This window comes from Pteropus medius, unplaced genomic scaffold, assembly GCF_902729225.1.
Source record: "Pteropus medius unplaced genomic scaffold, Ma_sr-lr_union100, whole genome shotgun sequence".
Classification (NCBI taxonomy): Eukaryota; Metazoa; Chordata; class Mammalia; order Chiroptera; family Pteropodidae; genus Pteropus; species Pteropus medius.
In genome coordinates, this window is record NW_024344370.1 from 13,481,087 (window position 1) to 13,506,351 (window position 25,265).

General features: G+C 34.3%; 2 protein-coding genes across 2 annotated transcripts; both read left to right on the forward strand.

Moving 5' to 3' along the window:
• The first annotated feature begins 253 nt into the window (after positions 1-253).
• Positions 254-15,285, forward strand: CENPH (centromere protein H). Its single transcript, XM_039870123.1, is given in 10 exon segments — positions 254-462; positions 2,101-2,156; positions 6,086-6,134; positions 6,523-6,597; positions 7,730-7,786; positions 9,707-9,770; positions 10,116-10,167; positions 11,385-11,402; positions 11,405-11,547; positions 13,313-15,285. Coding segments are annotated over 10 exon segments (732 nt in total). The 5' UTR covers positions 254-337; the 3' UTR covers positions 13,406-15,285.
• Positions 15,286-17,543: 2,258 nt separating this feature from the next.
• Positions 17,544-24,937, forward strand: KGD4 (alpha-ketoglutarate dehydrogenase subunit 4). Its single transcript, XM_039870124.1, has 4 exons — positions 17,544-17,696; positions 21,960-22,023; positions 23,313-23,500; positions 24,013-24,937. Exons 1-4 carry the CDS (start codon positions 17,655-17,657, stop codon positions 24,028-24,030), a joined length of 312 nt encoding a protein of 103 aa, XP_039726058.1. The 5' UTR covers positions 17,544-17,654; the 3' UTR covers positions 24,031-24,937.
• Positions 24,938-25,265: the final 328 nt, after the last annotated feature.

Sequence of the window (25,265 nt, forward strand, 5' to 3'; positions counted from 1 at the left end):
CCCTCGAGGCTGCAGCTCCCAGCAGCTAAGTATCCCAAACAGCTATAGCGTAGCACTCGACAGAACTGACGGTTAATTAAAGTTCTCCGAACTTTTTTACTAGTGGTTTGCAACGATTTCCACCAGCAGAGCCAGGATAAAAGGGATAGGAGTAACAGTGGCAACCGAAGAATGAGACGGATAGGACGCAGCTTTGGGGCGGAAACTACGGGGCTGCAGGGCGGAAGGGGCGGGGCGGGACGCGACGGTTCTCCAGCCCCTTCCGGGCGTCAAGTTAGTGGCGGGAAAAGCGGTCCCGTCTGCCAGTCCTACGCGGTATTTTTTTCTGCCAGCCGAGATGGAGAAGCCATCCGAGGAGCATGCCGTTGCCGAGCCCGCGGACTCCCCAGGGGAAGGCGGGCCGCCGCCGGTCGCTGGCGCCGAGGCGGGGCGTCCCGAGGACCACACGACCCTGCTGCTCAGGTTGTTCCCTCTGGCCCACTCGGCCGGAACCAATTGCGCGATGTGGCCAAGAGCTCCGCCCTTCGTTCTGAATGGCCAGAATGCCTTGAATTTAGACCCGGTACTGAGTGGCTGCGTGACTGCATCTTTCAATTAAGCTCCTTAAGCTCCTGTTTTCATCTTCGAAAAGCAGAGAAAAAAATGACACTCTCCTAGTAGAGTTGCTCGTGAGGTTAAATGAGATACTCTGGGACAGGTATTTAGCACAGTGCCCAGAGCCCTTTCCCTTTCTTATCCCCTCACTCCCGGGGGCCCCTATTTTCAAGTGGGTTGTGGGGTTCATCCAAACCCTGAGCTACTGGAGGGAGATTACACTGCCCTTTTATAGCTTATGACCCTTTTCGATCCAGAAGCTTCATTTGCTGTGTTTTCTATCAACAGGGCGATGCTTATACTTTTCCACTAGGCAGTTGCTAGGGGAAGATTTAGTAAGAAGGGACATCAATCTCCTAAACCAGTGTACAAACCACACCTCTAGGCCAGGATCACAAGAATATTTAATAACGTGAAAATTATATGAAATTCAAATTTCAGTCCCTTAAGTCTTATTGAAACAGCTTTCCTGCTATAAGAGCTGAGCTTATTTGCAACAGAGACAATATGACTCACAAAACCTAAAATATTTGCTACTCAGTCCTTTACAGAAAAATACCGCAGACTGGTTCTTAATCATAAGAAGGGGATTTTTTAAAAAATAAGCATTGTAAGTGTATTTTAGCTTTGCCACTGCTTTGAAAGGCTTTGGCTTATAAATCTCACAACCTCACTTTAAAAATTCCCTCCTTGCAATATAAAATAAACATTTAAGATATAAGATCTCATTTTCCATCTCAGCTAAAAAGAAACTCGTATTTCAATGTGTCTTTTAAAACACTAGCTGACGACATCCATGAAATTGCTCTCTTCATTTGGAATTTTGAAACATAAGGAACTTATGTCATGGAGCTTTAGAAATTTGTGTAATGTTTCTTAGCTTCTTAAATAGATCTCAAAGGCATGAAGTAAACAGTTTCAGAATTATGAAACTACCAAGTAAATCTGAAACATCTTTTAAGTACAGCTTATAACTAATTACCATTTTACCCATAGGTTTTATATTTATTTTATGTATGATTTTGAATTAAGTAGAATCATAGAACAACTAAGAAACTATATGAGTTACTTAGCTATCCAAGGATTAGTATCTTTGTTATTTTTCTGGATCTCCTGAAAGTGTTGCAATCTGGTTGTAACTCATTACAGTGTTTGCATGTTTCCCCATTTTGATCATTAAGCCCCACTTCATTGTGGCCCATTGATATAATTTTATATCACCCAATAAGTTTAATTTTGTAAAAAATTTAAAAATCTAATTTTTAACTTTTTCTCACAGATGCTGTTTTTCCTCTGTATTTAATTTTGTTGTATTCTTCTTGAGGCCTTAAAGTTCTTCATACGCATTTTAAATAAAATGAGGCCACACTTGAAGACTTTAATGCTGAGTTTATTTATTTTCATTTTGTTGCATCAGCTTCCAAAAAAGATGAATTGCTTTCTCTTATAGTAATGAGTAAAACCTCAATAAATATATGACTTTCTCTTCTCTTTATCTGTTTTCAGGCTGAGAGCACAGACAAAACAACAACTCTTAGAATATAAATCAATGATTGATGCAAGTAAGTATTTTCATTTTCAAATAAAGTTTTATGAGTTTGATGAACAGTACTTTAGGGAAAAGGAAAATCAACTACACAAAGAAATATTTACTTTGGTAACAAGTGGCAGCATGATGCTGCACATGTAAGAAGGCAAAAAATAGTCTTGCCTCGGCCCTCAGAAACTACTTAGGGATTCATGAAATAGCTGTAAAATAACTAAATAACAATGTAAGACAATTGAAATCTAGAGATCAGAGAACTGGGAAATCTTTGTGGGCCATGTAGAACTTGCTACCATCAACAACTTGAAGATTAGATGAGATGATTGTTAAGCAAGTGATTGATCAGAGACCTATACTTTGAGAAGCACTGGATTATAGGAATGAGAGGCAAGACGGATATCAGGTTAAAGACACAAGTAACAATGTTCGATTCTAAACAAAATATTTTAATTTATCTGTTAGAATTATTAATGCAGAAGGCTCTAGGACCAAGAGAGTACTAAAATAATGGGTTTAGCCCTCCTGAAGTAATAACCACCTATTGCCACCTGATTCCAAATCTCCTGGGTCACAAAGATATTTTCGTGAATCTTACTTTCTCTATGAAATAGGCTTAAAGAATAAAACCAAATAATATATTAGGTTAAATCAAGAATTGTGGAATAAATCAAGGGACCTCAAAGATACCTGAGTCACTTCACCTGAATCCATGTTTGAACCTAGGCAATTTTCAGACTCTTCTTGAGCTCTTTTTTGAGGACATAGATCTGAAGGCAGTTCTGCTGTATTTTCTGTTGGCTATTCCAGGATTCCTAGTCTTTTTATGCAAAAAAAAAAAAAAAAAAAAAAAAACCTAACTAAAAAATGGGCCCCTTAGCTTCTTTTTTGCTTAGTACAACTCGTAAATTATGGAACTGGGATATGAACCAGGCCTTCTTGCCTCCAAAGCCATGACCCTTTTATTATATCAATAATGCTTACCATAGAATGACCAATAGGTGACTGTCCTTCCCTTGGAGGAGCTAATAGTCTCTTTGTTTCCAAAGCTCATGCTTCTTTTATTAAACCAATGATGTTTACCTCAGAGATGAGTTAATACTTTTGCTGGCATGAAAGCCCACATAATAGAAAAGGATAATCTATCTTCTTAGAGGACAGGGTGTAGCAGAAAAACTTTGAAATTTGGACCATTGATGAATTATCTCTAGGTATTCCTGCATTCATTTAACTTCTTTATAAGTGTTTAATGTGCCCCTGGCACCATACTAGGCAGGGAGTTATGGCGTTGAACAAGACAGACTTTGCCCTCATGGATCTTAAATTTTCGAGCAAGACAGGTAAGCAAAGAAACATATAATTAGGAAGTATGGTAAGTGTGATGAAGGAAATAATGGTGCAATAAGACAGGAGGCTACTTTAGACAGGATAGTCAGATGGCTTCTATGAGATGACATTAGAGCTAAAATCCAAGTGATAATATGAAGTCTGCTTTCTCATACAGTCCTTGTTTTCCCTGTATAGATTTTATTTTTAAGGGACTGTGACATCTGAAAATTTGAGTAGATTTAATAGTCCACATTATTAAATTTACAAGTAAAGGAGAGGGCAAATTTAAAGCAGGCCACAGAAATTAGGTTGTAGTCTTTGAAAGAAGATTTTTTTTAAATTGATTATTTTACCATTAAAAAACATATTACTGAGACTGTATTGCTTGAAGGATTTTTTTTATAAGTGCATTAATTTTAAAGGTACAAATTAATGAGTTTTGATAAATGTATATCAATGTAACCACCGCCACAATCAAGACACAGAATATATTTCTGTCATACCTACCTTGAGTCACTTCACAGTCATTTCTCACCCTTACCTCCAACAGCCACCAATTTGATTTCTGTTACTACAGATTTGTCTTCCAGAGTTGTGCTGTCCAATACAGTAACTACTGGTTACACGTGGCATTTTAAAGTTAAAATAATTAAATAAAATTTAAAATTCAGTTGTTTAGTTGCTCTAGTCACATATCAAAATGTCTAGTGGCTACCATATTGGACAGTGAAGATGTTAAACATTTTCATCATCACAGAAAGTTGTACAGCACTGTTCTAGAATTTGATGTAAATGGAATTATATGATATGTATTTTTCATGTCAGACCACTATTTTAATTGAGACTTCATGTAACATAAAATTTATTTTAAAATGTGCACTTCAGTAGTTTTTAGTATATTCACGATGTTGTACAACCATTACTACTATCTAATTCTAGAATATTTCCATTTCCCTAAAAAGAAATCCAGTACATGTTAGTAGTCACTTCCAGTGTGTCCGGCTACTTTTACACAGCATAATATTTTTGTCATTCATCTATGTTGTTTGTTTCAATAATTCATTTCTTTTTCTTGTAGAGTATTTCACAATGACTATTCTACAATTTGTTTATCCATTCATTTGTTGATGGATATTTGAATTGTTTACAGTTTCTGCTCATTATGAATAAAGCTGCTATAGACATTTGTCATTTATACATGTCTTTTTCTGGACACTTGTTTTCATTTCTCTTACTTAAATACCTAAAAGTGAAATTACAGGGTCATGTGGTAAGTTTCTTAATAAATTGCTGAACAGCTAAAATGATTATACCATTATGGAACATTACTCTCAGCAGTGCATGAGACTTCTAGTTACTTAATATCTTTTTCAATTTTAGTCATTCTAGTAAATATGTAGTGGTATCTCATGTGGTTTTAATTTACGTTTCCCTGCAAGCTAATCATGTTGAGTATCTTTTCATGTGCTTATTGGTAATTTATATATAAATCTACTCTTAGGACTTGTCTTCAAATATCTGCCCACATTTTAATTGGATTGTTAGTCTTACTGAGTTTAAGGGTTCTTATCTAAAATCTGTGACTACAAAGTCACAAAGATTTTCTCCTATATTTGGTTTCAGGTTCAACATTCAGGTCTGATCTTTTTTGAGTTAATTTTTGTGTATGGTGTGAGCTAAGAATTAAGGTTCATTTTTTTTTTTCACATGAAAATCCAATTTTTCTAGTACTATTTGTTGAAAAGACTTTCTCCATTGTATATGTGTGGTCTATTTCTGGGCTTTTTCCCGTGTTCCCTCAACTATGCTTACAATAGTACCACACTATCTTGATTACTGTAGCTTTATAGTAAATCTTTTTATCAGCTGCTGTACCTCCAACTTTATTCTCCATGGTAAACGTCGTTTTGACTGTTCTAGGGCCTTTGCCTTTCTATGTGCATTTTTAAATCAGGTGGTTTTTTTTTTCCCTCTGTAGAATATTGTTCTTCAGGGGAAAAAAGGGCCGATAGAATTTTGACTGGGATTTTTAGGATTTTTAGATAAGTATGAGGGAAATTGTTGCTTCAATATTGCTTCTCTCAATACATGTACATGGTATATCTTTCCATTTCAGTATTTGATAGTGTTCAGTGTGGAAGTCATACATATATTCTGTTAAGTTTATCCTTAAGTAATTCATCTTTTTGAATGCAATTGTACATGGTTCTTAAAATTTTTAATTTCCAATAATTTGTTACTCATTTAGACATACATTTTTTTTTTTTAATATTGATCTTACTCATTTTTTTACTCCTTTTTATTTTCTATCATTCTAAAACTGTTCTACCAATATGGTAGCCACTGGCTCCATGGAACTGTCAAACACTTGCAGTGTAGTTAGTCCTCATTGAGAAGGGCTGTAAATGTAAAATATGCACAGAAAAAAAGATTGTGAAATATTTCATTAGTAATTTTAAATTGATTACATGTTGAAATGGTACTATTTTGAATCTATTGGATTAAATAAGCTATATTAAAAATTACATATTTGGTTTATATTTGTAGTTTATATTATATTTTTGTTGGACTGCACTGTTCTAAAATATTGCTAACTTCAAAAAAATTATTTATTTGTAGATGAAGAAAAAACTCCAGAAGAAATCATTCCAGAAAAACAAATTGAAACGTATGTCATATTTTTAAATTTTATTTGTGGTTTTTACTAAGATTTAATAATAGTCATCTTATAACATTGTCTTTTTTTCCTCCTTTTTGTTTCCAAGTAATTTGTCACACATGTATTGAGAACTTGGTGATATGGGATGTAGACTTAAATGTACATGAGTGGCCATATTAGCACTTTTGACATCCCCCCTTTTATAAGATACTTACGAGGGTATCTCAGGAGGCATCAGTTTACCAGATCTGTAAATGCATTGGCGTGGTCAGCGTGTAGAATATTTTTATTTAGTTAGAAACATTTTACTTTTTTCAAAGGTTTACTTTACAAATTTATTCCAATAGCGACTTTTTCTGATATTGCTGAAATTCTTTTGTTTACACTTCTTTTATAGTAAAATTGAAGACCTAGAAAATGAAATCGAAGAGGTTAAAATTGCTTCAGAAATGAAAAAGCTTGCATTAGACAGGTAATTATTACATTTTAGGTATAAGCATTATGAACTGAGTACAAAATGGGTATGACTTGAGGTGAAGAAAATATTTTAGTCTAAATGAATCAACTGAAATGATGATTAGACAATGGGCACAAATTTTGAGCCTTGAGAGAAAAGTTACATTATTCATTAATATCTTCATTTGAAGAAATTACATAAGATAGGGTTAATAAGGAAATGTTAATCAAAACAATGTTATTGTGAGGTTAAATCCCATTCATTGTTTGGAATTACGTGTATTCATTTATTCCAGTAACTGTTAATTGAGTAAAAGAATTGTCGTTCAGTTTGAATAATGTATATTTTTAATTACAAGTTTTACATCTGGATTTTAAAAGTCATTGAACAAATATTTGAGTGCTTGCTACTTCCTAAGCTTTATGCTAGGTGCTAGTATATAGCTGCTTGTAAGACAAATGTGATTTCTGGCCTTCCCAGATGAATTTCTTCATACATTTAATTGAAAAGCAGTTAAAGTGCTTTTAATTGCTTCTAGCTATGAGCTTTTTCCCTCATTATATAGATCATATATAATTCTAGCTCATTATATAGATGATATTTTTTGACTAAGGTGACTTTAGAGCTATTAAGATATCTTTCAATGAGTCGAATTTTTTGTGTATGATAGAAAGAAATGGCTCTAATATTGCTGAGTTGGTTGCCTTTTTATTATTACTTATTAGCTATTTGAATTTAAAAATGCTTTATGGAGCTTATTCGTATGTAGATATATTTTAAAGTTTACACTTAAGTATGGCATCGTATTCCCTAACTCTTTCCATTTTAAGCCCTTGTTCATCTCTGTTGTGCCTTAATGCTTGTTGCTTCCTCCCTGTTGGCACAGGGTGACTGGAGAACAAAGGTCAGGCTGGATTTCAGGCCTACTCAGACCCTCAGCCTCAGCAACAGCCACATCCATCTTTGTGTTATTTCATATTTCTGCTACTTATCTAAGTGTTTCCCATATAATATTGTTTCAAAACCTATTTATGTTTTATGTTATATTTAAAGAAAAAACAATCTTTAACTTGTCATATTTTTAAATTTTCTTTTCAGTGCACCATAATGTTCATGTTTTCTAATGCAAGCTTTTTTCTTTTTATAGGATGCAACTTTCTACTGCACTTAAGAAAAACCTCGAGAAAAGTAACATCCATACTAGGTATGGGAATTTTTTTTTCTGTATTTGGTAAGAATGGGTATTAGCAGGGGGTCTACATAATGACTTTCGTTTCATGATTTTAACTGTTGCTGCCAACCACTTTTACTGGAGAATATATAAGGAAAGTGATGGAAATTTTGTGAGCCCTCCTCAGCATTACAACTTTTATAGTCCTGCTGACATCTTGTTCAGATTACAGCCCTAAGAAGCAATTTAGGTTTTATCCAGATAGTCTGAAAATTTTAAAGGAAGGATTTTAAAGTTAACTTTTGTTCATTATTTACTGAAAAACGAACAATCCTATCTCATTTAATCCAACCACAACCCAATGGAGATAGAAAGTATACTCTTCATTTTTCATTGGCAGAAATGAGCTTGTACACATTAAACAATTTGCCAAGTAGTATAAAATAAAGACTCTGACAGTCAAGGTCCTCTGTAATTTGGTTCTAAATGTCTGGCCTCAGGCCTTATGTCTGAAAACTCTAAAAATCTTGTGAAAAAAAAAATCCCCTCCCATTAGCAGCAAAGCGCCAAGATGGCTCTGGGCATCACCACCTCCCACCCCCCATTTTGGCATCTTTGTCCAGACTGATACACATTCTCTCCATATTTCATTTAAATCCAGAATTACATAAATTCTAAAATCTGAATTTGAGCTAACTATTGCTCCCCCATAAACATGAAAGCTTAAAACACTCTTGAGTTAAAGTGCTGTAGGACAGGTTCAGCATAAAGTTTATAACCAAGTTAGCTGTAGGTAGTAGAAAATGAATTCAGCTCTTCCAGGTCTGTGTAAAAATTCCCACTTTTTAGCCTCCTAATAAATTTCTTCTACAATATCAGAATGATTGGTGTTATCACAATGACGACGTTGCTGGCTCCATCCCAAACCTACTGGTCTCGGAATCTAAAACCTAAGGTGCGGGGTAGGGGTAGGGGTTGGTGGGAAGGACGACTGGCAATCTACATTTAGCAAGCCTCCTAAAGAATTGTGGCAGTTTGTAGTATGAGAACTGTTCTTGCCCAGTCTTACTTCATACCCTTTTGCTCCAGCCATTCCAAACTACTTGATTTAGGTAATTACTTCATGTCCTTTAAGATTCAAGGGTTTCCCTTGTTCCACTCTGCAGTTATTACAATGGTTCATATCCATCACTGGTTGTAATGAAACCGTACTATAGTTGTGGATTTTTCTCCCCCACCAGATTCTTTCCTCTTTGAAAACAGGTACTGTATTTTATTGTTTTACATTCCTTATGCCTGGCACGATTCTTGGTATATAGTAGGCACTCAGAAATACTTGTTGAGGAAATGGGGATAAAAAGCCACTCATTCAGTGAAACTATTCTATATGATACTGTAGTAGTAGATACATGTCATTATACGTTTGTCAAAACCCATGGAATATACAGCAACAAGAGTGAACCCTAATGTATTATAATGTCTTGAATATAGGTTTATCATTTTGTAACAAACAGTCCACTCTGATGGGGGATGTTGATAGTGGAAGACACTGTGCCTATATGGAGGCAGAGGGTACATGAACTTACTTTCTGCTCAATTTTGCCATGAACCTAAAATTGCTCTAAAAAGTAGTCTTCTTTTTTTAAGCAACTTATTAGCAAGTTATTACAGTGTTTTCTCTCTAAATAGAACTCTTTAGAAATGTTTTTACATGCTTAAACTTAATGTTCTTAGTTGTCTGTGACCAAAAATTTTACTAGGGAAATGCATCCCTAATTTTAAACATGAATTTAGATTATATCAAACTTTTCCAGATTTATTTCGTTAAATGATGACTTTCTGTTGAAGTGTACAGTGAATTTAATGAAAGTAATATATGCTAACTGGTTTCTTCTAATGAGATTTATTGCTTTTAACTAAGGTTAACAAATCATATTTTTTATTCCTTTTCAGTGCGCTCATGGATAACATGAAACATATATTAAAGCTAAATAAATTAATAATGAAATCACAGCAGGTAACTTTGCGCATTAGGCGGCTTCTGCATTCTTATGATTTCAGTAACACCTTCTTGCTGGTAACTGTATTGTATATGATTAAATAGGATTTCCCAAAGAGACTAGTATGATTAGAATTCACTGTCTTTAAGTTTTCTCTCTCTTTTTCATAACTCTTGTTATTTTTGACTAATGTAGCTAAGTATCTACTTATAATTTAAGCTACTGTCTTCTCTTGTGTGGAAATGAAGGAATTAAAAACTGGAGCTTTAGAAAACATGAACTAAGATATAAAATTCAGTGATTTAAGTATTACAGGTTTGTTCTTATGTAATATCCCTTAATGTTTTTATTTCTAATAACAGGAATCTTGGGATTTAGAAAAAAAACTGCTTGATGTTAGAAAGAAGAGATTTGGTATGTAGAATAGCTCTTTTTTCTTTCTTTTTTTTTTAAGGTAGAACACATTTTCATTTACTGTGGAGATTGATAAAGCTGGATCCCGGCTACTGAGAAATTTCTTAATTTTCATATTTTCTTAAAATTTTGGATATGGCAATTTAAGAAGTAGTATATAAAATGTATTTTGCTTGATGCATTTTTGTTGTTTTAGAACATTAAATCACAAAATTAAAACATTCTCAGTGGGTGAAAATCAAATGATACAGAAAAGTATAATGTGAAAGTCGTGCCTCCTTCCTGTGTGACCACAGTTAGTCATAGTTAGATATACATAATTTTTAAATGATCAGTTGGTACATATGGTTCTATAGCTTTTTAACTTAACATGAAAATGCAATTTGCATTGAAATTACTTAAATGTTTATTTCAAAAGTAATATATATTCTGCAGAAAATTTGGAAACAAAAGTGTACATAAGTTAAAATTTTTATTTTACCACCAAGCAATAATCAATTTTCAGTGCTTATTATAAAATTGTCATCAGTTTATTTTGTGTTATAAACTACTTTTTTCATTTAACAATATAGGCATGATTTATTTTTAAATATACAGACTTGCCTGGTTGTAAGTAATGTCAAGGTCAGAAATAGCCTTGGTCATCTGATCTAATTACCCTCTGGATGTCATTTTTCCATTGCATTCCAACCTGCTTTTGATAAATTAATGTCAAGGATCCAAGCTCCTAAGACATACCCGTTTATGTTTTCAAACAGTTTAATTCTTAGAACATTTCAGGAACTACAAAAAATGGTTGATGACATTTATCCCTGGAGAAGGGAATCTTACTTTTCACTGAAAATTTATCTTCGTGTTATGTCATTTTTGTAAATAAAGGAGGGAAAACTCTTACCTTACATATATCTCCTGCCTATTTGGTAACACAGAGTAAGACCTGTTTAACATGATGTCACTTCAGACATTTGTAGACAGCCATCATTTTCATATGTACAAAGCTTGAACATTTGCATTGCTAAGTATATAATTAAAATATTGATATTTTGCACCAGGGAAGTAATTTTCACATCACAATGGAACTGCAAGCTAAAATGCTCTTTATTAAAAATATTCTCTTGATTGAAATAACCGAGAACTGTTCTACTTCGAAATTTTTTAAGACTCTTATGTGTAGGAGTTGGTATATATAATGTATTGTTTTATTTCTAACCTAATAGAATTAAAACAAGCTTCAGAAGTAAGCTTTTAGAAATACAGACTGAAAAGAACAAACAGAAAGATGATTTGGACTGCATGGAAAAGTCAGGCGAGATAAAGACCATACAACAAAACCTACAAATGGAGATACAAATTACTACAGTTATTCAACATGTGTTCCAGGTAACATTTATATAAATTAGGAAGGGAGGTAAAGAACTTTTTTAAATGACTGGTTCTATTACTTCAGTCTTACTTACAGTTAGTCTTTGATCTTGACAAAATAATTAATTCAGTACTGAAAATTGGTCTGTTTACATATATCTGGATTTCATATATATTTAATGTTTAAAAGCTTTGATTTTTCATTATGGTTAGACCTTAGGCATTTATAAATGGAATGATTTTTAGCAGCTCTATGGAGGCAGCATGGTGTAATGGCAGAGAGTAATAGACTCCAAGTTGGGAGGTGGGAAAACGTGGATGAGGATGATGAGAATCTAGAGGTGAGATCCTAACTGCTACTGAAGAGTTGCTGACCTTGAGAAAATAATTAAACTTTTTAAGCATCAGTGTCCTTGTTTAGAAGGAGTAGTTGTGAAAACTAAAAAAAATAATTTGTGTTAATTATGTTTAGCATAGTGTCTGATCCAAGTAAATTCTCAATAAATGTTGGTAGTTATTATCATGTCAAGCTTTCAGTTTTAAGTGTTCGTTCCTTTCTTCTGGAGGATTTTTAAAATTACTCTTCGAATTATAAAATGTCTCTGGAACTGCTGAAATACTTAAATTAACCAGTTTTCAATTATGAAGATCCACAATTAAAACTGTCTATTATATGTAAAGCAAATGCCTGTTACATGTAAAGCATATCCTTGTAGAATATGAGGTATTTTATCTCACCATAATAAATTCCCCAGGTCTTACACCTATTTTTAGTAGCAGTGAGTGATTTGATTAGGATTAATCAAATCCCCTAGGTTAACCTCACGTAGAATATTGCATCATAAGTACAGAATCATTTTTAATTTTCTTTGGGACATGTTCCATTCTACTGCTTTGAGACTTTGATTATCCCACATTTCTTTTTATTCATATTCTATAAATTAGTGTTAATTTTGATTTAATAAACTCATTGCTTTGTTAAACAGAAAATCGCTCTGGCCAACTTAGGAGCTCTCTTTATTCCTAAAGGAAGATCAGCCTTTAGGGGTTAAGTCATGCTTGAATGCTTTCTTCTACCTGCCTTTGTGAATTTGACTGGATTTATACACATTAGCCCCTTTAATCATTTATAGCAAGAATGTGTCTTATATAAGCCAAAGATTTAAATATTTTTTGTGTTACAATATACCACTTTAAAATTTATTGTAACATATTTCAATTAGTAACTCTGGTATCTCTGAGCCATAGTTTTTCAAAGAATGACCAGAATTTTCATTAATTATCCTAACCATTTCTCTGTTGTCTACCACAAAAATATTCTTCACCTTTTTCAGGGTCTTGAAACATTGCAAAGGCTGAGAACTAAGTTCTTCTTTTACTTCTTTTTAAAAATAAGTCATATTACTTATGTTTAAATTTCTTTTCACCATAGAAAAACAAAATGAACTCTGAACCACAGCTGCATCTTTTTCCTTAAATCTAGGATACCACCGCAAGTATCCTTAATGGGTAAAAACTATCCACAAAAACTTATGAAGCATAAAAAATTGTTACCATTGTTAATATTCCTTAGCATTATGGGGATTATGGCTGAAATGAAGCTTTACTGAATGTGGAAATCAGGATATAAGAATGTATTACTATTTTTTCCCCATGATCACAGTAAATGTTTATACCTAGTTTGGTAAATACTTGATAAGATCAGTAAAGAAGATTTTTTATAATTTTGTTAAATATTTTGAAGTACTTATAACTTTAACTTGAAAAAAATTTTGTATTACAGAATCTCATTTTGGGGAGTAAAGTCAATTGGGCAGAGGATTCTGCCTTTAAGGAAACTGTTCTGCAGCTTGAGAAGAATCTCACCATGATCTAATAAGAATTCTATTTTGGCATCATTTGTTTCTGTCCTTGGTATGTCCTTTAAATAGCAAATTTCAAGTGAAATTTTTTTTGGTATTTTTGGAACTATCATAATACTGCAATTATTGTTTAGCTTGAGTTAACACTATAACATGGAATCTATTGTTTTAAATATAATTAAAGTGACTGTCATACTTTAAAAGAATCTGAAAATCTTAGCCTTGCAAAGATCCAGAAAGACATCATCTAGTCCAGCTTTCCACGCAATGTGGATATTTCCACAACGTTTATGGATGTCCCAACTTTCATTTGGAATACTTCCATGCATTTCTTTGTCAACCAAAATAGTAGAAAAATTAGGAAAGCATATCCATATCTTTATTTTTTTAACTGTCAGTTATATTTTATTCAAATAAATCTTCTTTTAGATTTATCTCACTACAGATTCTTTTTTTAAGATGTAATTGACTTTTAATGTTGTGTAAGTTTAAGGTGTACAGTATGTTGATTTGACCACTGTGGCCTTAGGTAACATCTCCATCATGTCACATAATTATCATTTCTTTTTCATGGTGAGAACATTTAAGATATAATGTCTTGGCAACTTTGAAGTATATAAAACAGTATTGTTAACTAATCACAATGCTATGCATTAGATCTCCAAAACTTACTCATCTTCTAACTATAAGTTTGTACTCTTTGGCCAACATCTCAATCCCTGCCTTCCCCCCCTCCCCAACCATTTCTTTAAACAAAGACCCAAATAAAGCACCTCACCCTTGAAAAAGAAAAAAAAATATGTCCTAAGTGTTAAAAGTTGTGGTCATTATAAAGGAATTGTGACTTTTCTTTTGTATTTCTATATTTATTATGTATTACTTTTATAAGTCAAAAAATGAATGTTACTCTTCTAATTAAAAAATAGAACTTGTCATCTTTTATACATCCCATTCCATCTTTTAAAAACTAATTTGAGCTCTTTATTAGTTTGGAGCTGTTGATCATTTTTATAGACAATGTAGTGTTTTCAGCATTCTTTAAAAGACTTTAATCTTGAAAAGGCACTGTTTGAGTAAAGCATCCTATGAACTATTTAGAAAAATGGGTTTTTTGAACACGCTAAATGTTTGACTTCCCCAGGCTGCTCTTCCACCTGGGTCCTGTGCATGATTACAGCAACCAGCCTGGTAGCAATTTCCATCCGTCTCTACTCCCTTAATCACAGGCGAGGCGCCATCCAGATTGGCACATGCCAATCACTTCATCCTGGCTTTCTCCTGACAGGGATTTTGCATAATAGGTTTTGGCATTGAAAGCCCAGGGGGCCATTGTCTGGAACCCAGGGCTTCAGTTTACTCCTGAATAATCCACTCCCAAATAAGTTTCTATGTCACTAATTGAGCCATTAAATGGCTAGCTCGCCAACCTCCTAAATTCTAAAACTTTAAGTCATCGGTCCATCTCCATTTCAATTAATGTGTTTAATGGTAACATTTTTAAGTATACAAAGTACAATTACAAAATAAAAGTTTTCCATGTAAAAAAAAAAATTAAAAAAACTTGAAAAGATGCACTGCAGTTGGTTATAGCATTTGAAATCTGTTCTTTAGATCAATAATAGAAATAGAGATTTGCCTAAATTTGTGTTATAAGCACTTTTCTTTGGAATATTTATACTTTTATGTCATTTTTTAAAATAAACCATGATTTATTTGTAATTTTAATAATAAATCGTGATTTGTAATTTTATTCTTTATGCCACAGTGTGTTCTTGGAAATTGTCTATGTAAGTTGTTGTAAAACAGGTTATATTTTTCTTCTAGAAAAACATTCTGGAAAATGCCTTCCTGATCCAAAGATACAGCATTGAATAAATTATAGATGCACATTTTATTAGTGAATCTCAACTCAATCGGTTATCAGTAGCATCTGAAAAACTTTCTGCATTTTCCTGGGTTTGATTGTCCTATGTGTTCCCTCTGAAAGCCCAACTCTGAGAGAGAAATTGTTTTAGTCAGCTTTTTCTGAAATCCTGCTGAATAACAACCCCAAATCTCAGTGGCTTATAACGAACTTTTATTTCTCTTTTGGATCCATGGTTTGGCTGATAATTCTAGGACCCAGGCTTGAGGGAGCAGCCACAATCTGAAACATTCTTATCGCTTATGAGGCCAAGTCAAATTACACAAGCACGTTTAAAGTTTCTACTTGGAAGAGGTGCATTATTTCTACCCAGGTTCCATTGGCCAGCCCAAATCACTGGGGCAGGAAAGTACACTTCTCTCACAGCAGGAGAGTGCTGTGTTTCAGAGTGGTAGATAGAAAATGGATATTTGTTGAAGAGACTACAGTCTCTCACAGTCTGCTGCCTTGGTCTTAAATATTAACTTTCCCTCTGTATGTAAAAGATGCATCCTTTCCAGGGAAGATAAGCTAACCGTGTCATCCAATGGTTTCAAAGTTCAGGATCACAAGACAGTCCTTCACATCAGGTCCAGATATGACTCTTATTGATCTAGAGGCTTGTGAACTGAGAAGGCCAGTTATATTGCTTCACACAGTCAGCAAACAATAGTGGACAAGGTCTATAGCAATTCTGAAACATAGCTTGTTCTCTTTCTAGAAATAGTGATTAGGCTCTAGGTGCTCCCTAGGGATTCGGCTTTCATGGTGCTCTTTAGAAACAGTTCTTCATCCATGGTTCTTTGTCCTTTGGGAGGTTCTCCCTTTCCATTACCTTGACCATATCTGAGGAGGGCATTAAAAAGTATGCCCCCCTCAGTAGCTTTCTCATTTGGGAACTCAAAGATTTTAACATGTAAATCAGTCAGTCTTTTAAAATCTTTTAAAATCCCGGCTAACCCTGGATGAGAATATTGTGAAGGAGTATGAATGCCAGTACTTAGAAATAAACCTACAGTTAGAGAAAAGTTACAGCATTTTCCTGGCAGACTTTCCCAAAACAAAATCCATATCAATATGACCAATAATTTGCACTGCATTTGGCATTTTGTGTATTTATTATCAGGTATTCCCAGGAGACTTCTTGGTATTAGAGGATTTGGAAAGTTTATGTTTTAATAAAATCTCTATCTACATTGTGGGATTTATTTACCCATTTTCTTCATCTCTCCAGTAATAGCATAAAGGAAAATGGAAAATATTTTATTTAGAAAAATAACCAAGGAAGTCTGTCTTTTAAATGATTTCAGGACAAGAATCTAATATTGTAGATTTTCACAAACGTGCTGTTTTTATGTAAATGAAAAGTCTGTATTAGGCATCAGCTGCTGTTGCTTTTGAGATTCGCCCACACACACTATTGAGGTCATTAACGAAATTATAAGATACTTATACAACGTGATGATTTGATACACATTATGAGAGGATTCTCTTTTATGTCTTTTGCCCATCCAATCACTTCATCAATCTAATTTTAGAATACGCACTGCTAAAACAAGCATTGAAAGCTTTCTAAAAAATAGATTTCTGGTCTCCATAGTTAGGCTCAGTAACATTTCTTTAACAGCTCCCCAGATTTAGAAACTACTGAGCTGGAGCATCAAAACAAATTTGTCACTCTAAATATTTATCATTGCTTAAGGCCACATTACCTACAAAGTTGTGTTAAGTAACATATTGTGTATTAAAAATTACAACAATATAAACATTAATATTTACCATAGAATTGGGAAATGATACGGATGACATGTTTCAAAAAAGAAAAACTTGAACTTTTTGAGTTCTCAAATTTGAAGCAGGCATCAGTTTAATATCAGGATGAAAACAGGAACAGAAGACCAATTCAAGCAACACCAATAAACAAGCGCCTATAAGATGGTTTTGTGTAGACCTTGAACTGACTGAGCTTTCCATTAACTCCCAAGTTTTAACAAGGTTTTAACAAGAAGTCACAAGAGATTGTATTACTTATTTGGTTTCTAATTAAATTTCGAACTATATTAAAATTAGAAACTAGATTTCTGAAGAGGAAACGGTCCTAGATAACTCGTGGCTAATGAGCAAAATAAACCCACATCACAAACCTTCGTCTGCAGAACGAAAACCATGGGAAACAAGTGGATCAGTTTCCAGGCGGGAAGAGGGGAGGGGCGGGGTGAGGCGCAGAGGGGTGGAGCTAGCTTCACAGTGGAGGTTGATCCCGCCTCCGTGACGTCACGGGCAGGGCCCGCCCCCAGCCGCCCACAACTGTTATCGCTGAGGCTCCCGAGCGCCCCGGAAGCTGCCCCTTCTCGGGGGTCATGATGGGCAGCAAGATGGCGTCCGCCAGCAGGGTCGTTCAGGTAACGCGATTCGGTCGCCTTTCCGTATCAAGGGTAATAGGGATGGTGCTGACTGTAGCCAAGGCGCTGGGGAGGAAAGGCGGTGGCGGTGACCGCGGCCCTGAGTGGCGCCAGCGGCACCGCCTAGGGGTGTATGTGAGAATTAGACCTTAAGCCGCTGGGTAGGGTAGTGAGCTGGTGACCGGAGCTGAGGGTTCGAGCCAGGCTGCAGGAGTGTCGCATCTCAGCAGGTAGGCACATAGCTGCTCTGGGGTCCCTGGACTGTCCTCCGCCAGGACCTCGTTAGTCCTCCTAGGTGTCTGCGGGCAAGGCTTCCCTGGCTGTAGGCTGGCCAATCGGCGTCTAGTATAGTATAGAGATATCCTGGATCAACCAATCAAAAGGAAAGCGGTATCGGCGAGTGAAAGGAAGCGATCTCTGCACCTGACCCAGTGTCCCTTCAAGGTCTTGGGAATGGCCAGAGAACTGGCTCCGTCCCTGTCTGGGGCTGGTCCTCCCCACCAATTCAATTCAAGTGTCTGATTACAGCCGGATGACAGGAAATTTAAAAAAAGAAGAAAAAAGATTATTGAAATGTAATTGTAATATGTTTTAGTGTTGGTTTCCCAAGCTTTTTTCCCTGAGTTTAGATTGGCAGCTAGAGAACTTTATTGTTAATCCACACATCAGTTACTTACTCCTGATAGCTTTGCATTTGCTTCTCCAGCTGTGGTCTCGAGCTTAAATAAAAGAGGTAAAACTGGATATAAAGGGACACAACTTCCACTTTTGCAGTTGGTTTACACTACCTTTTTCAACTCTGAGAGTGTATTACTGTATGATTAACTTTTAACTTTGATATGAGAAGTGCATTTCCCTTTGCACAAATATATCTCTTAAAAGGCCTTTTTTTAATTAAAAATTATCAGGGTGACATTGATTTCACTCTGAAAGATAATCCTCGATCCCAGTCTTTGGTCTCATTCCAAGTAATGATCCTCACTTATTCAGTCAGTGGGTAGTTATTGAGTATTAATTAAAGATTCTGTGAGGATAAAGAGAACATCTGACACAGGACCATAATATATATCCATAATATATAGCCCAATTTAAAAATGAGTAAAAACAATTGATACTGCACAAAAGAAGACATCCAAATGAGTAATAAGCCTGTGAAAAGATCCTCATTATCATTACTTGCCAGGAAAATACAAATTAAAACTAGGGAGTAGTACTACACTCACCAAATGATTAAAATTAAAGACTGACAACTCCAAGTGACAGTACCAACATGAAGCACCTAAAACCCTCATACATTGTTGGTAGGAGTATAAAATGGCACAGTCACTTTGGAAAACTTTTGTCAGTCTCTCATAGTTAAACATACCTACCCTTTAACCCCGCAATTCTACTCACAGCTTTATACCCGAGAAATGAGTGCATATATCTATAAAAAGACTCATATAAAAATGTTCATAGCCGCTTTGTCTATAGTAACTCCCAAACCAGAAACAACCCAAATGTCCATTAGCAGGATAAACAAATTGTGGTATATTTGTTAAAATGGAATAGTACACAGCAATAATGAAGAACTACTGATATTTAAAAAAAGATGCTGTGAAATATATAATAAGGAATGGTCTATCTCCTAACAGTTGGAAAGACTTGTACTTAGATAGTCATAATAGAAAGCAGTATGTGCTAATATTATGTAATAACTACATATTACATTAGCAAAATTGAGTACCTCTGTTCCACACATACTCATTGCTGGGACTGTTGTGCCAGCAAGACAGACACAGTGCCTCCATAGAGCTTAGAATTTGGCTGTTGATCTACCTTGAAGAAAGGGTAGTATTTCAACAGACACACTGGCACAAACTGAGGGGACTACAAGGTATTCAGAAGTAATTTTGGAAGAGTAAGTTATAGGTATTAAATGCCTTCTGAATGCCAAGCAGAATATATTTGATACATTTGGGCTGATGTAAGAGCAGAAAATCGATAATTTATCATTTTGGAAATCATTTGGCTGCATAAGACACAGGGGAAGAAGATGGGTGGTCAGATTAATTTAAGATTTGAGATTTACATATATGGTGAAAATAAGCCTCCATCAAGGAAGTTGAAAGTGCTGATAAGAGGTTGAATGAACTGTGGGTTCTAGACTTATTTTCCCTCATAGAGATTATACTCTTTTGCATTCCTATAGCAATAAATGAATTCCTGCTTTCCCATAACCTTCCCAACAGACATCAAATTTGTACATTTTAATATGATCTAATTGATAAAACATCTTCATGTAGTTTTAACTTTCATTATAAATGAGGCTATCTTTTCGTATCGTTAAGAGCCATTTTCATTTCTTTACCTGTGAAGAATATGTTGCCCATTTTTCTATACTTATTTTTTATTTGGTTATTTATTTATTTGTTCGTTTGTTTATTTTGATGAGTAAAAGGGTTTTTTTCTTTTTAGTACAGTCCACATTATCAGTTTTTCCTCTTATGGGATAAAGGGCGATAAAATAAAATTGACTATATTACTGTTGAAGTTGTGTGTATACATATTCACATGCCTATGTAGTTAGTCCTACCTTACAGATGGTCTGTTTACTCACTTGGCAGGTGTTTCCTGAGCATTTACTATGTACCAGGCACTGCTGCAGAAGTGCTAAATTCTCTGACTCTGCCTTTTCAGGAGCTTAGCTCTTCTGTAATCAGATAAATCTCATTTATCTATCTGCACAGTAATCTTAAGATGTTCAGGATACTATGGAAACAAATGAGAAGTATCAGATTTTGGAATCAGGAGAAGTTTCTTAGGAGTGATATTCGAGTTATTTTAAAAGATAAGCAGTCAGGTCAAAGTGGAGGCATGGAAGTGGGGTGGGATTGGGGAGAGATTTCCTTGCAGAGGACACAAGTTGTAGATTAAATAGGGATGGAAATAGCATGATAAATTAGGAAAATGAAAAGTACTTCAGAATACCTGAAGTAAAAGGTACACAAGACAGTGGTGGGGAATGAGGCTGGAGAGGTATGGAAAGGCCAAATCATGATGGGCCTTGTGATTGCCAAATATAAGTTTGGAAGTTTATCCTGAAAGCTGCTGAACATTTAAAAAATGTTCTGAATTTTTATACAAGTTTATTTGAGCGAAACTGGTGAAAGATGCTGGGGAGCAAGATCTCAAATGCTCTCAAAATTTTTTAAATGGGGTATTGACAGTAGGATGGATGGAACATTCAAGAAGTTTGGCTATGATAATGAAGAAACAGTTACTAGAGGGAGAAAGAAGTTTTGTTTTTTAACATGAAAGATTTAAGCATGCTTTTATGCTGAGGGAGACAACTATATTCCAGCATTTTCTAGGCAGCAGAATTGTGGTGAGTTTTCAGGCCAGTCCCAACAAGCCTGTTTACTTCTGTACTCATATAAACTGTACGATATGTAATACACAGAGTATACAAATATATGGCAGATAAAGATACTTCAGTCTCACTAGTTACACAGTAACTTACAAATTACTTTAGTTGAAAACAGTACTGTGTTTATTATAGAGACTTAGCCTTGTATATTGAGAAGATTTTATACTGAGAGATCCATGTAAGGTACTCTATAGTATTATCTGGAATTTTAGGGATAAAACATTCTCTTCAAATATCTGTTATAAAAACAGTATTCTAAGAATATATATTTCTAAGGGTATAGGAAAAAGAGTAAAATAAAGGACAATCAAAGGTTTAAACCTATTTTATGTGGGTTTTGGGATTATGGATAGTGTTTCCTTCTTTGTGCTTTTATGTATTTTTTCCAATTTTTTTACACAGAACATGTTACTTTTGTAGCCAGAAAAAGCATTTTTTTAATTACCTAATTTTCAATAAGCTTTTTTATCCTATTCTCAACCACTAAATATTAACGGAGTAGGGAAGCAATGCTCAATACATGTCAGGAAACATCCAATCACACAACATAATCAATGTAGTCTTCATCGGGTTGCCTTTGAGGTCAGTTTGCAGTACAGTAAAATATCCTGTGATGTACGAAGTACAAAGTCATTATGACTAGGAGATAAACAAGTTAGTTAATAGTTTATAGACTAGCTTTCATGGTTGAAGAAAAGTAAAATAATAAAATTTAAAGGTGCTGCCAAATAATAAGTTATTTTAATGAAGGTACCTCTTTATGAGGTTAGTAGATTGTTTCTTTTATGTATAGTTAATGAGTTTATTCTAAAGTATCATCTTTTTTTTTCTATGCATTTTTTCATCCATTTTAGGTGGTCAAGCCACATACTCCATTAATAAGGTTCCCTGATAGAAGAGACCATCCTAAACCCAATGGTAAGTTATACTTTAATGTTTTGGTTTTTTTAATGCATACATGTATATTTATACATGAATATCCTATTATAGGCAATATTTTTCATTTAAAATCAGGTAGACCGTAGCTTAGTCAAAATGGTACCTTAGGTTACATGCCAAAAAAAGTAATAAAATCAACTTTTATTACCTCCATTTGAAAAGGTAATGACTTGGTGGTGGCTCCATAGAGTAGTGGTTAGCACGTCTGCTTTACACGCAGAAGGTCCTGGGTTTGCACCCCAGGTGGAGCCATGGACCATACCCCGAGTTCGTTAGGCCCAGGGCGAACCAGGCCCAGGTGCACACCACAAGTGTGTGGGAGGAGATGCCCCGCCTTCAGAAATCCAGTTTTTAAGGGGAAATGACAACATCCATACCTCAGGGGTAGAAGTGTGTGTGGGCGGGAGGGGGGGCGGTTACAAGGGGAAGGGGGAATAAATAAAATAAAAAGGTAACGACTCAATTCAATGTCTCTGAATTTTTAATGATATCAAGTTTTTATAGGGGAATTTTTGTTTTACCTTTCTTCTATCCTTTAGAAGAATCTCCCAAACTTACATTTGCAGATATGGCGAGGAATAATAACCATTTAAATATTTCTCTCCCTGCTAATCTTTTCTTTCATTCACTCATTTATCTATTTATTCAATCAGTAAATATTTTTTAGATTGTTGTAGACCTTAGCAATCATTGCTTACAAAGTAATTGAAGTTTCCAAACAAGTCCTCTTTTTCTGTGACCCTTCCTTTTAACCAGATCCTCCGTCCCTGTCTTGAATATAAGGTATTTATTTGATCCTTAATTCAGGAAGAATTTTAACGAATTTTATACAGATATTTTTAACTTATTGTAACTCTTTATAAGAAAGAAGATACAGGAGATAAACAAGTATAAAGTTACTGAGAAAACAAATCTCATCTACTTTTACCAACTTTCTTATTCCCTGTTATAAGATAATACGTGTAAACTCCAACATATGACAAAACTTGTAGGTTATTCATATGGATTGAACTCCACTACCTAAAAATTTCATTATTTTATATACTTTTTGTTCAATTTAGCGATTCACTCATTTAAAAGTACCTTATTTGTTTTAAAAAGAACTTTATGAAATTATATATATGTATCTACCCAACTAAGTTACTCTATAATACTTACCTCTCAGAATTATACTTATTTCACGAATGACTAGATTATTCAATACATAACTCAAAATAGTATTTTAAGACACCTGAATAATTTCTCTAATTACATTTTTTAAATTTCAGCATCAGAAGTTTTGAGATCCGCAGGACTACCATCTCACTCTTCTTCAGTTTCACAGCATTCTAAGGGAAGTAAATCACCAGATTGGCTGATGTATCAGGGTCCACCAGACACTGCAGAAATAATAAAAACATTACCTCAGAAATACAGAAGGAAACCTGTGTCTCAAGAAGAAATAGAATTTATCCAGGTATGTTATTGGTCTTGATCACAGAGCAAAACACCTTAACAGTTTTTGGCTTTTAGAACTTCAGCTGCTAATTTACATGCTTTTCTGATTGTCTTGTCATAGTGTGTCCATATCTAAGACACAGATGGTCTGGTAGGCTAGGACTATGAGAAGTAAACTAGGCCTTCAGTAAATGTGTATGAAAGAATATATGTGTAGCAGTATAATATGGTAAATAGCAATAGATATAACCACATTAAAAAAGCTCTTTAGGGTCCTCAATAATTTTTCAGAGTGTAAAGGACTTCTGAGACCAATAAATTTGAGGGCCACTGATCTAGGTCAACCTTGGGTCCCTTCCAGATCTAAATTGTTTGTAACATTGATATGAGTGCCTAAAAGCAATGAAAAAAATGAAATTGTTTTTTAAAAAAACTGAAGATCATTTGCTTAAAATAGTGTAAATTTATATAATGGCCATGAAAACCTTTCTGTAAATTTAACCCCTAATCTTTTTATCTTTTCCTTTTCAGCGTGGAGGTCCAGAATAATCAGACAATGTGGCTGCTGTTTTTCATCAGGCAAAAGAATAGTCTTTACAATAAAGGACTTCCAAAATGACAAACAAGAAACTGTAAACAACTTTAATAAATATTCTGTAAAAAAAATATATAGAAAATTTAGATGAATACTTGTATCTCCTAATTTATGTATCTTGGTCAGCTTCACAAGCTTACCTAATTGTTTATATACTTTATACTTATTAAAGTACACATTTTTCAATGTTAGCCTATTAATTTACTCTTATGAAGTATTAACCAGTGTTGAACTATTAAAAGTACAAAGTGTCTAGTAAACTGTCATGTTTCTCATAATTTTACTTTTCTTTCAAATTCTATTTAGACATAGAATTTGTCAAGCAGAATTATTGCTTTTGGGAAGTGATTTTACTGAAATTGGATGAGAATCAGTGAAGTATTTGTTCTTAATCTCATTATTTGTTCTAATCTCAATGTTTTTTTCATTGCAAAGTTACTGGCGTATAACTGGCTTAATAAGCATCCTACTCTAAATGATAAAAATATAGCCAAGGTAGCCAGTGACTTTGTGGTATTAAGACTATTTGTAACCATATTCAGAAAAAAAGTGGAGTATAAAATGGAAGAGATCAGAATAAATATAGGAATAAATGTTTGACTAGAAACTGCAATTTATTGTGTTTAGGGCTGTTAAGAAAGTCTTGTTCTTTATTTTACTGTTTTGATTGTGATCATGTATGCAAATCCTGATAACCATTAACTTTCTCAAACTTAATGTCTGAAAGCCTCATAAAATCAACCTAAATTTTAACCTTAAGGCAATTAATGAAATTTCAACAGGTCTTCCTGTGCCAAGGATATGTATTATTGTGAAAGTAAAGACTGACAAAGCTAAATAAATTTTCTTCCATACCTTTAATGATTTCTAGAACATGCTTTCAAGAAGTCGTCTCTAATAGTAAGAGTAGCTCATGAGAAATAGAGGAGTAGAATTGTCGAGTATTGCCCAGTTGCCTATAGGTGTTAATCTTTTTTTATTCCAGTGTTGTTTTGCTTCGCTTGTAAATTCTGTGTAAATGTTGCCCCAACCTGAATATGAGATAGGGGTTTGGTGCTAGCGGTCACCTGTTCTGATGATTCATGAAAAATACATGATTCATGATTTTTTTACTATTTAAAATTTTTATTTGGAAAATTTTCTTAAAAACTAGCACTATTCTCTTTTCTCCTTAGCTTTCTCATTTCAG

Coding starts and splice junctions, on each gene's coding strand:
- KGD4 (XM_039870124.1), top strand. CDS start 17,655: ATGATGGGCAGCAAGATGGCGTCCGCCAGCAGGGTCGTTCAG. Junction 17,697..21,959: donor CCGCCAGCAGGGTCGTTCAG/GTAACGCGATTC, acceptor CATCCATTTTAG/GTGGTCAAGCCACATACTCC. Junction 22,024..23,312: donor AGACCATCCTAAACCCAATG/GTAAGTTATACT, acceptor TTTAAATTTCAG/CATCAGAAGTTTTGAGATCC.